A 13,215-nucleotide genomic window follows, 5' to 3' on the forward strand; every position below is an offset into this window, starting at 1 on the left:
GAATGCGGCTGCAGTCAGATCTTGCAACCTCTGCAGTTGCTTATCCCCTTCAACGCTCGTCGGCGCTCGTCGGCGGACTGCCTCCGAGGTCACGCGTCCATGAACTGGTTGGTCAACAACTCCCTCACGTGTGTAGCCTATATGAGCCTTGTCTCACACCTCTACACAAGTTTGCGCAGGTCCCCACTTCAGCTCTTCCTCACTGCCTGTCCCCCCACTCCTCACACGTGGTGTGTTAGTAGAGCAAACCGGTGCGAGCTCATCGTCTCGTTCATATTTGTGGCCGACTTTAAATGCGCTGTATTTAATAACACCCACATCGTGACAACAAGTTCTCGCTGACGATCGTTGCGCAACGTCGACGCTCGCAATGAAGTCGTATGTGCTTACTGTTGCAGATTATCCTCAGCGGCGGGACCGACGACTGCAAGCTCTGACACCGCCCTCCCTGAATGACGTCCATAGGTGAAAGTTGAAACATTAGAAGGGAGGGGTCCTGAGTTTCCCATTTGACAGGCACCATCAAACGTCTGAGCACTTTTTATTTGCATATCAGTGGACGCTGCCTCACCATCAAGATGGAATTGCGCATCATTTTGTCACAGATCGAGAATGAGAATGAAGAAGAAATAGAAAGACTATTGCACGAATATAACATTGAGGTATGTACTGTAATATTCTGTCGCCCTGCTATCTCCGACTCGGCTAACCATCTTAGCAAAACACCGAATGCATGACTTGGTTTAGCCTAGATCTATAGTAATGAAGAGTGTCCTGAATTGTGCCTAGCTATTTACAGCATACCACCGCTGAAATTAATCCACATTGGCTATATTTTCTGATATGCTTTCTTAGCTTGGTCAGATGAAAATGAAAGATCTATTGCAAGTTCTCGTTAGCATATTGAACCCTGGGTGGCTTTTAGGGTAATATCAGGGATATTTCGAAAATGTCTGCTCTCAAATTGCAATGAAGGCCATTGTGTGGATTATGACTACGATGCGAGACAATGCAAAGCATGCCAAATGACAAATTGAGGGAGAGAACCACTCCGCAGGCAGTGTTGTTTTTAGCATGCTAATGTTAGCCCAGTAGCACGCCAGCCCTGTGGCACATCATCAGTTTTGTACATTGGCCAAGGGATTAAAATCCAGATGCGTTGGCCGACAATGCAAATGCATGGATGTGATTAGTGGTCATCATTGTGCAGCATCACATAATGTGGACACAATGTAAAGTGGTAATTGCTAGCCTAGCTCGCAGTGGAACATCTGGGCAACATCAGTCATCCAGTAGGAGGATGCCTGCACTTCATGTGGGGGGAGTGGACGGAGTCTTGTAGGTACTTTTGGTGTACGAACACACGTCATGTCGGTCTACAGAGGACTGAAGTCAGGCAAGCCCCACTGCTAAAACTCTTGGACCGCAGCCAAACACACACACTGTTTGACGTCAAAGGTGACGATATTGAGAAGGGTGTGTGCTGCTGAACCATAAATCTGGCAGGGTCCGAAGAAGAATGTTTTGCTTGATTCTAGAGTGAAGATCTCTAGAGATTAGAACGTTTTGCTTTGTGTCAGGCTGCCCCCCATCTCTGTGTTCTACTTGTATCTCTTGCAAATGTCATAGAACAAATGGCAAGCTTGCCTGTGTAAACTGAAAGAACCACCACAGATGCCGATGCAAACATAAACAATGAACTGCTGTCCACATTTCACATGCAGACAAGGGTAAACCAAGACTGAACCCAGCTTCTGCCCTTGACTGCAGCTAGTTTCCTGTATAGCCTCTCTACATTGCTGACCTATTGACAGTGCTGCTCATCCACAACATTTCCAAACAAATGCCTTGTTTGGAATCTGGGTCATGGTCTTAGTGCCTCTGCATGTGTATATACTAGGCCTGGCGGAAGAAGTGCCTTCATTCTTTACACTACACTTTTGTTTTTGCAGAACGGTCGCACTTTCAGTTTTGAGCAGAAGGAGGAGGATTCACGCATAGTAAGTTCATTTCTCTTCGTTGATTACATGGGGTCGAATGCACAAGCCACATTGGGTCTGTCAACTTGGTGAAAACAGTGTAGATTGACTGTCTGTTTCCATGTGGCTTCTGTTCTCTCTGCATCTACCTCTCTCTCTCTCTCTCTCTCTCTCTCTCTCTCTCTCTCTCTCTCTCTCTCTCTCTCTCTCTCTCTCTCTCTCTCTCTCTCTTTCTGTATCTCTGTTTATGTTCTTCAACATCTCTCTCTCTCTTACCCTCTTTCTCATCCCTCCTCTCTCCCATCTCTCTCCATAGCGTCTGTGCCGGGCCCTGTTGGAGGTCCTGGTTCGGGCGGCACAGCCGCGCTGCCAAAGCACGTGCCTGGAGACGCTGCGGATCCTGTCGCGCGACAAGCGAGTGCTGGGTCCTGTCAGCACCCGCGATGGCATCCTCACCTTGGCGCGGCTGGCACGCATCGGGCCCGACGACCCGCACGCTGGCACCAACACCAACAAGGACGCTAAGAAGATGGAGGAGGAACAGCAGCAGGTGACTTGAGATTTTGACTCGAGATTAATGTTGAATTTTTTCCAAGGAGACAAGAGCTAAAACAAATTGCTATTATGAATTCGCTGTTGATGCGGCCTGATATGACCACTAAATTCGGGGATGGCAGGGGGTCAAACACTGTGTGAAATGCCTGTGTTAGCTTCTTGGGGTTGGGATGCCTAACCAATGATTTTTGAAGAAGTGCTATTACCAGCATTTGTGGTTGTCTGTATCTGTTGGTTTTTCTTTCTGTGCATATGCAGGGATAATTCAGACGCAGAAGTGTGTGCGTTTGGGTTGTGTCAGTGTGGTCCTCATCATTATGTGTTTACACTAACTCACTAATGTATCATCTCTCTCTCTCTCTCTTGCTCTCTCGCTCTCTCTTCCTCTCGCTATCGTTCTCCTTTCCTCCTTCTCTCTCCCCCTCTCCAGGATGTGGTAGCCGTAGAGGCCCTCAAGTGCCTGTGCAACGTGGTGTTCAACAGCACCCAGGCACAGCAGGTGGGTGCGGACGTGCAGCTGGCCCAGGGCCTGTGTACGCAGCTGCAGGCAGCCGGCGGTGGCTCGGCGCCCCACGAGGTCTCCCTCTTTTCCCTGCGCCTGCTCTTCCTCCTCTCGGCCCTGCGCACGGACGTCCGGGGCCTGCTCCGCAAGGACCCCAGCGCCATGGCTCTGCTGACTGATGTTCTGGTCCAGGCTCTGGGCGTGCGCTGGGCCGGGCGGTACGAGGCAGTCCCAGCCCCGTTGGAGGAGCCTAGTGACCCCCAGGAGGAGGGAGGAGGAGGAGGAGGGCCGCCACCGCCCATACCTGCTCAGGAGAACGAGAGAACCATGGAGGCGCTCAAGGTGCTCTTCAACATCACGCTGTCGGACTCCAATGACCAGGTGAGACGCCTTGTTTGTGTGATTGTGGATAAAGTGTGGACGTGTGTGTGTGTGTGTGTGTGTCTGTGTATAGCTGAAGACCTCTGACGCCAGAATGCCGTCCCAATATAATGGCTGTAACCATAAAAAGGCTTTTACGGCCCCAGCTGTGGCTAAAACGTCTACGGCACCAACTGTTACACCGGAAACCCGGGTTCGCAGCTTGGAACGATCAATTATCTCCCAGATTTCCCAGCCTTGTATGTCTGAGGTCTTCAATTCAGCTGTTTTCTGTTTGCCATTCTGCCGTCCCTTGCCATGTACCCATTTGTCCAGAGATCATCATGACCACTGTTTATTGCCACCGACCAAAAGGTCATCATTTTCGTTTCACTGTCTTGTGGTTCCTCAATTCATGGCCACTCACCCCATATAATATCATCTCAATCAGAACCCACTCTCTGCATTAAGGCAGGAGTGGTTGCAGGTTGATGAGCTTTCAGGGAAATGAGCTGTGGAAAGCAGTCCTGTGTTTTCACCTTCCTCCCTTGTTGACCCACTGTGTGTGTACTGAGCCCGCACGTGAGTGCTAGTAGTACCTGCGTCAACTGACAAATCCCCCCCCCAACACAATCACCCATGAGCGGGCCATTTGCCGTGGTCTTAGTCAGGCTGTAATCTCATTAATCACGTAGCATATTAATCACTTGGCAAACAGCGCGCATTCCTGTGACAGGGAAGCTGACGGGAGGACAAAGGGGTCACTTGTCCCAGGCCCTGGGAGGGCGGGGGTTTAAAATTGGGCCCCTGTTACATTATATGTATTGAGTGGTGGGGGTGGGGGGGGCTGACTGCCCACCTGGCCTGTGGTCGTGGCGAGGTTCTCCCCCTCAATTAGTTGGATTTGTTAACGTCATCATGGGTGCTGGTGGAGAAGTGTAATCTCTCACTGGGCTTACAGAGAAGTACTGGTCTTATGTACGTCCAACTTTTCAATCCACCTCTTGGTTATTTGAATTAAGAATCCCTCAACAACTTGGAAACACTTGAAATGTGCGTTAAGCTTTTAAGTCATGGTCTAAAACCGGCAGACGGGTGGTTAAGGTTTATATGTCAAATGTCCTGCGTTGTTCAAGAAAAAGCTTAGTTACTCAGTTTCTATTTGCTTGTTTTATTTCCATGTAGAAACCCATGCACTCATCTTCTTGCTTTACACCTCATCTTCTGAGGTTAGATGTACACTACAGCGTCATGATTAAAAAAAAAAAAATCGTGGCCAGTAGAATAGCTGGATGGCTCGTGACACGGGAAAACCACTAGCCACAGTGGACGGCAAGCGAAAAAGTTAATGTCAAGCCCTGGTGGGTAGTAGTTTGTGGGGTGGGGGTTAGAGGAACAAAAGTAGAAAGAGCATGGAAGAGATGGTTGTGCAGAATATTATTAATTATATTGTATCTTACTGAAATGTGATGTCACACTGCCCACTGCAAAAATTAGGGGAAATTCCACGGGTCACTACAGTAACAGCTCTAAACACCTCAGCCTTTGAACAATATAATTCCATCCATTTTTTTCAAGAATTGGGAGTGTTTTAAAAAATATATATATGTTACACCCTTATTTGTCAACCACCCAGACGCTGATGTCCACATTCTGAAAGCCAAATGATTATAAACATGCGTAACTGTTAATGAATTGAATGTAAGCCTGACTAATGTTTCAGGTGTAATTGGCTCCTGTGTTCCTCGACTCTTGTAATTCTTAATCAGGGCTCGCTATGAGAGGTTTACGTTAGGCAGGAGATAATCCCTTACTGGGATGAGATGATCCTCTTGTCTCAACTCCCGGGTGGTGGGGTGTATGTTTAAAAAAAGGCTGGCAACCACTGATCTATGCAGAGCCCAGGCTGTGCAAGCATGCTGTGTTGATGGAAAGTACTGTAACTGTCAAAGGTCTGCACAAGGGTAGATGCTCCCAAACGTGACCATATTTAGCACAACGTTTCAGACATGTTGTCCTTCATCAAAAAGTGCCATGTCAAAACAAAAGAAAGTCAGACCTTAAACTGAAGCTTCTAAGTGTCTTTGGTCACACTTCATTCACAATAAGTCCAACACAATCTTCAAGGCTCCACTGTTGGCTGGGAATTCCACATGCGCCTTTGCAGGAGTTTGGAATTCCTTTCATGAGTTCAGGGTTGCCATGGTAGTGCAGGCCCCATACCTTTCCTCCAATGTCCACCAGTTTACTTTCGCTCTTCATGGTACGGACAAAGCCCTCATGGCTTGGCCTCACCAGAAGATGTGGTATTATTAAGAAAGTTTGGTGGCTGATTCCTGCAGGTTTTAGTTGTGTTAAGGCTGCAAACGGATCCATCAGGAATGCATGACGTGTATTTTATTTGCATTTGTGATAATTGGTTGATTTGTTTGCTCCTTTGTTTTGTTTTTACCTTGCTCTCACTTTTAATTGAAACAAGCTTTTCATTGGCATTTCTGGCCATATATTATATATTTCTAAATAATTGAATAATTTATTTAAGTTTTAATTTTAAGATGGAAATTTTAATTTCATTTTTTTGTTTACTTAGTATGATTTACAAAGTTGGAGCAGGTTCGCACACTAAACAAGACACTAAGGTCCAGCAAGGAGTTATTTTATTTAAGTCAGTGCTCTCTGCTCACAATTATGTATATTGTATATTGTATATTGTGCGCAGAGAGCACTGATGATGGCAACTACCTGAAACGTTTGCTCTACCCTGCTCTGACTTAAATAAAATAACTCCTTGCTTGACCTTAGTGTCTTGTATAGTGTGTGAACCTGCTCCAACTTTGTACTTTACTTTTTTGGGTCCACGCACCTAGTTATTTTTCGAAACATCTTGAGCGCAACAATACTCTTGCCTATTTAGTATGATTTCAAATAACGTGCCGTCTTGGTGACTTGGTAATCAGTTGAATGTGAGACTAGTGCAAGGTTAAAATGCATTTCATTGAGACATCCCCATCCTGTGGTCACCCATCGTGTGTCACTCGCATGCTGTCATCTGCAGTATGGCGTACCTGTGTTAGAGTGTGTTGACTCAGGGTGCGATTTGTAGCAGGAGATGGGTGGAGAGGGGACATTTCTGGTTTTGATATTCACCTTTCTGCTAAATTCTTTCCATCTTCACCAGTAGGTACAATAACTTAGTAGCCATTAATGCAGGTCCACTTGTGTTGCTTAAAATCTGAAATAAATAAATAATTATATGAATAGATTAGTATAGTAGAAAACGATTAGTATAGATAACCATAATAAACCATAAATTATTATTTAAAAAAACCCCACCCATCCCTCACCTTGGTTAAGTTTCCAAACAAGTTGCACCCTGGGTGTTGGGGTGCCCACAGCGGTGGCTGTGTAAGTGACGCTGCTGACTCTCTTAGTCTCTGACTGGCCAGGACGCGGAGCACCAGCTGAGGCTGCTGGTGGCCCTCATGAGACACCTGCTGCTGCTCAGGACACACACGGAGGACAAGACCGAGGAGATGCACAGGTGAGTACCTGGCCGCCCGCCATTACATGACCTTCTACTACAGTAGAACACAGCGGTGTCAAAATCACTTTGGTACAGGGAGGACCACATTACAGACAATTGGATCTCAAGGCCAGTAACGTACCTGTCCAAATATTGCAAAGCATTGCTTCATATTGGAATCACATTGCTAGTCAATCACCTCATTACAACAGGTATATCAGAAGGTCCAGAGGTCCTCACACCTTGGACTGCAGGAACTTTGTGTTGGGCAAGATATTTATGTCTTTTTGAGATTCTTGTTTTCATGATCTTCTGTCCACAAGTCAGACTAAACCATCTGGCTGGTCCCCCGGGCCTCATGTTTTACACCCCTGATGTAACGCATTACAATGTGGGGTAGTGACCAGTGGCAATTGTTCCGCCGCTGGTCCTCCTTATACTGTATAATTGTGCTATTAAAAACAAACTTTATCTCCACCAGCATTCCAGGAACCCCGTCCTCACTTCCTTCTGTTGTCTCTTAAGGAACTGACCTTCTCTTCGGTGTGCAGTGCACCATAATGGTTATTGTGATAGTGGACAGGAAGTGGTAGAATAGAGCTGATATATTTTCTCGTCAGACTACTTAAGACACTTAAACATCTCTCACACACGTCACTCGCAACAAAAAAATGTGTCTCACGGGCCCACTTGAACATAAACATTTGTCCTCAGTGGTTCTTCAATTCTCACAAGAATATTTGTTCTTATTTTGACCCAGTTTTAGAACATTGCTGTGTTTTTGTTGAAAGTAGACCTTTCCCCTCAAAGTGAAAATGGGCTCAATATCAAAACTCCAAATGACGCACAAGCACAGTCATAGAGAGAGTTGTGGTTGTGTGGTGGGTTTTTTTCATGTTGCGTCTGTAAGCTGATGGGTAAGCACAAACCCCTCAACAGCAGGGGTTCCTGATTTCTAGGTTGACACAGTTTACAAAACACCCACTCAGAACTGCAAACCCAGCCAAGCACCAATCAGTCAGTATGTCATTGAAAGCCATAGGGGTCAGATGAAGGCCTTGCTGGTTCTACCCGGTGTGGGACTGATATGGGATGGACAGTGGACGGTCAGTCCACACATTCCATCAGTAGGCCACCAAGCCCTGCAGATGAAAGTGCAAGGTGGGTGTTTGAGTGAAAGCCTGTCTTGTCACCCGTGGCTGATTAATGATGCACCCCACTGAGATAGTGTGGGGGTTTGGAGGTGAAGGGTGTGGGATGGGGGGCATCCACTGGTCTGGTAACCCCCCCCAATCTGCGATCCTGAGAGTTGACGTAGAGAGTAAGATGTCCCCAACCCCTCACCCCCACACCCGACAAACCGTTCCTCCATCTCTGGAATGTCCCTCTCGGTGGACCCAAGTGACACAAAGGAAGAGGACCTGTGTTCCCCTCACCCCAGGAATGACACAAGGGTGGTATGGTTGGTTGGGGTTGGGGTTGGGGTTGGGGTTTGGGGTGGGGGTTGGGTAGGCTAGGGCACATGGCAGATGACGCGCGCACACAAGCACACACACACACACACACTCCCACCATCCCCTTCCTACCACAGCCCAGCTCCCCGTCTTCAGTTCCCACCCCTCACTTGTCTCTCTGGAGACAGAATGTGCTGAGACGGGCCACTAGTCCTTGCCAGGGTTCAAGCATGATTTGTCCTCCTGATGGACGTTACTGCTGTCCAGCTGTGTGTGTGTGTGTGTGTGTGTTCCTCCCCTTCTGAGCAGTGTCTGGTAAGTGTAAAGTGCTGAGGTGGGACTTCTTTTGCTTTTTTGAGACGTTAACCACAGCAGGAGGTTTGCTTTCACCTCTGTGTCCCTAAACCAAATGTTTGTTAGGCATCACCACTCTTCCTTCATTGATTTCTTTTTGTTTTGTCTCTGCTGCAAGGAAAGACGGTAGCAAAACAAATAGTTGTGATGGGATAATCTACTTTTTAGGTACTTGGGTATAGGGCTGGCTGCACAGTACAGCAAAAATGTATTGAAATCGCGATATCCAGAGTGGCGATATGCGTATCCCGAAAGCGACTTAATTATCGCTAACAAGTATAACATTTCTGTGCAGTCCAATCACTAGCTGAATATCAACAAATGCGCAAGAAGCCCGCCATGACCAAAGCCACGGCCCCAAACAGACAGACAAATTAGTGACAAGAAAAACACTCGGCTATATTTCTAAATATCGTTTATATATCGTTATTGAGTTATTGCATGCTGTTATCGCATATACATTTTTTTTCTGGTATCGTGCAGCCCTACTTGGCGCGTAGTGGGTTGTAGTTCAGTACTGGTACACTATCAGCCTTGTTGATGCATATAGTATGCCTCTTGATGTTCTGTACATAATTAGCCATCACAGTGGGTACAGTATATATGATGTATACCTGTATATCTCACAGAGTATCTCTGGAGTTAAATGCATTACTCATACTGTATGCGGTACAAGCTATAATCAGTAATGGCCTCTCTTTGCATCTTTGTTTTCCCATGCCAGCCATGCTGTTAATCTGCTGAGTAACATCCCTATGGCGTGCCTGGACGTCCTGATCGACGTGCCCATACAGCCGAGGCAGGAAGAGTTGGGCGGAAAAAACATGGCCGCCATCCAGGTTCTGTTGGACTTCATGGAGAAACGCGTTGACCGGGTAAGATTGCGATTAAGAGTACTGCGTAAAGTACTGTAGTGACTTGTGCTGTAGGTGCCCTGACCTCTTGATTCAAAGGTGCTCTACTTGTACATGGTATGTGGGACTTTGGCCAAAATGGGTTTTTTTCCGATTCACTAAGCTCTAAATGAGGTATATTATAGTATAGGGAACAGTTTGGTTTTATAGTATATTATAGTATAGGGAATAGTTTGGTTTTAACTTTGTGAATAAAAATGTGTTTCTCAATTAACATACTGTATTTCCTTTTGCTTGCTCTCTCTAGTGACCTATGATTACCATGCATACGCTCTTACTGACTTCCATCCACAGCTCATTTACTTCTACTGCCTACTTTCTACTTTTACTTTTACGTCTGCATGACCGAAATTGTGTACACTTGTTTACATCATCCAGATACTTTGGAGCTCTGGAAATGGCTCAGTTCTATACATTACAAACCAGCATTCTACACATAAAAGCGTGTTTAATGGTTGAAAATGGTGTGAAAGACTAAAGGCCCCCGCACATCGATTCCCTCCTCTGCCCACAGGGCTCTAACTACAAGGAGGGCCTGACACCCGTACTCAGCCTGCTGGCAGAAAGTTCCAGATATCACAGAGAGATCCGCAAGTACATCAAGGCCAAGGTGAGGAAACTTCTGAGGGTTCTGATTGACCGTTCAGGTTCTAGAATCTTGGATATGAATCCAGCAGTTGAGACGGACATCATAGAGACAAACTGACCCAAACATAGTAATACCCTTCTCCCAAGGACGATGCAATAATTTGTGTTTAAAAAAAAAACTTTAAAAGAATATTTTAGGCATAATATCTCCAATTTAAGAAGGTCCTAAGATTTGAGGCACAGCACACCGATACTGCCGCAAAATTTCAGAACGCAGTATCTCGAAAATGGTCGAAATTGAGTTTAGACCGGAAATTGGCTTTAAAATACCTTCTTTGTCTTGTGTCAAAAAGTTTTGGTCCAACTTTGTCCCATTTCAGAAAAAAAGCGATAAAAAACGATTATACTGCGTTTTTTTGTTGCGTCGTACAAGCCAAAAATGCAGTATATCACGTGAGATACTGCACTTATCCATTGCAACTGTGGTTTGGGTGTAGACAGTAATATCACAACAGAACGCGGTATCTTCATTTTTCAGCTAAAAAGTCATGAGAATGATGTATTTTTTCTTGTGTGCATAGATTTCCACCATAAAAAAGTATCATATGAATGTGTCATCACCACTTTGCCTTTGCCCCAGCCAAAAAGGAAACTTTAAAGCTTTTTTTTCTCAGTTTACCAGTACGGAGAGATACTGCGTTCTGAAATTGTAGGGCAGCATAGTAATGGCATGAAACTCTGTACAAAGGCCTGCTGTAAAGTAAAATTAAAAAGAGCAATTACGTGAATTAAGTACTTAGTGTAAATGTGAGCCACAGAAGAACAGGAGACTACAGTAAGTGGTCCTTTTGTTACATCTGTCGCATGTGCTGAACGCCTATGAGTCAGCATAGCATTTAGGCACTAAATGGCTATTAATAAAATGACTGTCTGCGTCAGTGACTGACAGTGTTGGTTGCCATAGTGATCCTGCTGACGGTGTGTGTTTGTGCGCGTGTGCTTGCACGTGAATGAGTTTTGTGTGTGTGTCTGTGAAGTGGCGCAACAGTATCTAAAGCCCATGAATTAATTAGTAATTGGTGGTTGATATGCTGCAGTGAATATACTTCTTAGATAGTCCTATAAAAAAAATCCATACAAGTGGATTTCTATGTATATGTTGTGTGTCTGCCTATTGGGCCCTGAGCCTGTAATAAAGATTATATATATTGTTGTGCCGCCCTGGCGTGTGCTACTGCTGAAAACGTCACTGACTCAGATATTTGTGTTGTGTTGCGTGTCTGACTTGCCCACAGGTGCTGCCTCCACTGAAGGATGTTTCCAATCGTCCGGAGGTGGGCTCCACTATCCGCAACAAGCTGGTGCGACTCATGACCCACGTGGACATGGGGGTCAAGCAGAGCGCTGCAGAGTTCCTCTTCGTACTCTGCAAGGAGAGCGGTAAGAAAGGAGTGGCAGTGGAGGAGAGGAGGGGGTGGGGGAACGCCACTGGGATGTTCCAATAGTCACTGACAGGGCCTTTAGTAATACAGTACGACTTGGTCATTACCATTCTGGTAACAGCTAATTTATACCTAACAGGGCTAGTAGGCTTAAATAGTCTTAAATTGTATTACATTTTGTTTTCGTCAAATAATATCTTATTTTGTCTTAAAATTCCAACCCAAATGTCTTAAATTTGTGGATCTTAATTTTAGGGAGGAATCATTGTCATCCGTGCATTGTTGGACGGAAACGTTTGGTAGCCATACGTTATGTACAGAGTCTGTGCAGTGTCAGGGCAGTCGAAACACGTAGGCATTAAAATGAAGGATCAATATGCCTCGGATCATTAAGACTACCACCTTCAACAAGGAACCTATTGTTTTGGCCTTGTGAGATAGTCACAAGTTAAATAATGAAGCCTGGATTTTGGACTTCGAGCACCCTTCATTGTTAGACACACTCGCCGTTGTTTTTTTTGTTTTTTTGTTTGCTTTGTTTTAACATATGAGCTTGCGAGTTGGAGTTGAAAATGGCATTGAAAAGTCTTAAAAATGTCTTCATTTTTCAAACCTGTAGACGCTCTGTTTGTGCTCTGCAAAGAGAGTTATATGCATGAGACAACTCGAGAAAGGGGAAAGGGGGAAATGAACATTTTTGTGCTCTGTAAAGAGAGCGATAAGAACCAATGAGGGAGGGGAGGGGAGGAGAGGAGAGGAGGGGGGAAGGCAGGGGGTATTACTGTCTTATTTACTTACATCATACTTTGCAAAGAGAGTGGTAAGGAACTGGAGGAGAGAGAACTGGAGAAAAGGGGGAAAGGGTTATGGGTAAGAAATCTGGCATGGTCCAAGAATATTTACAGCCTTTACAGAGTGTAGTCATGATGAGAGGGGAGGGGAGGGGAGGAGAGGAGAGTTGGAGAGAGTGTGGTGACCGATTGAATGGGGAATGGCAGGGCCTATTGCAGAGACATCATCACACAAGGCTGCTGCATTGTAGGCCTACATTTGTTAATATTCCACAATGCACTCTCCTGTGTCTCCACATTGCAAGACTTGCAAGATTTCATCCAAAGCAAAATAGGACATGAACAGCTGAGAGGCATTAATGCAGGAATTAGTGATGAGTTGGTGGAGTTGGAGTAAGTAATTTCATTGTAGGGCTGGACAACATGTAACAATTTTTGATAGGGTCTTTCTGTATCTCTTCTACATGTTCGATTCCCCCTAAAAAGTTTTAGTAGGCAATAGACATCAAGCCAAACTATGGTAGCCTACGGACGGATGAAACTGCTTCAGGTTACATCTACATCTGCTACATCTCTCCAGCTCTGCCGTTAAAAAAAGAAGAAAGAAGTGGACGTGAACCACCGCAGCGACTAGGCTACTGAAGTTGGAGAGGCCAATGGCATGGCTGTTACTGCTGTAGGCTCAGCCTTTTCACAGAGAGGTTATAACGTTATAAAACCGGCTGTGGTTTTCATTTCTCTTAACAAGTCATA

General features: G+C 45.5%; 1 protein-coding gene across 4 annotated transcripts in view; it reads left to right on the top strand.

The window, feature by feature from the left end:
• The first annotated feature begins 466 nt into the window (after window positions 1-466).
• ric8b (RIC8 guanine nucleotide exchange factor B) overlaps window positions 467-13,215 on the top strand; it is a 27,680-nt gene continuing 14,931 nt past the window's right edge. The window contains exons 1-8 of one of the 4 annotated variants that reach the window (XM_063196435.1): window positions 467-662; window positions 1,953-2,000; window positions 2,296-2,529; window positions 2,965-3,417; window positions 6,828-6,937; window positions 9,452-9,602; window positions 10,156-10,251; window positions 11,525-11,669. In XM_063196435.1, the coding sequence (XP_063052505.1) occupies window positions 579-662; window positions 1,953-2,000; window positions 2,296-2,529; window positions 2,965-3,417; window positions 6,828-6,937; window positions 9,452-9,602; window positions 10,156-10,251; window positions 11,525-11,669 (1,321 nt within the window). In that variant the 5' untranslated portion in view covers window positions 467-578. The remainder of the gene's footprint in view (window positions 663-1,952; window positions 2,001-2,295; window positions 2,530-2,964; window positions 3,418-6,827; window positions 6,938-9,451; window positions 9,603-10,155; window positions 10,252-11,524; window positions 11,670-13,215) is intronic. The other 3 variants (XM_063196436.1, XM_063196437.1, XM_063196438.1) reach the window with 3 other exon arrangements.

This window comes from Engraulis encrasicolus, chromosome 4 (assembly GCF_034702125.1).
Source record: "Engraulis encrasicolus isolate BLACKSEA-1 chromosome 4, IST_EnEncr_1.0, whole genome shotgun sequence".
In the NCBI taxonomy this organism is placed as follows: domain Eukaryota; kingdom Metazoa; phylum Chordata; class Actinopteri; order Clupeiformes; family Engraulidae; genus Engraulis; species Engraulis encrasicolus.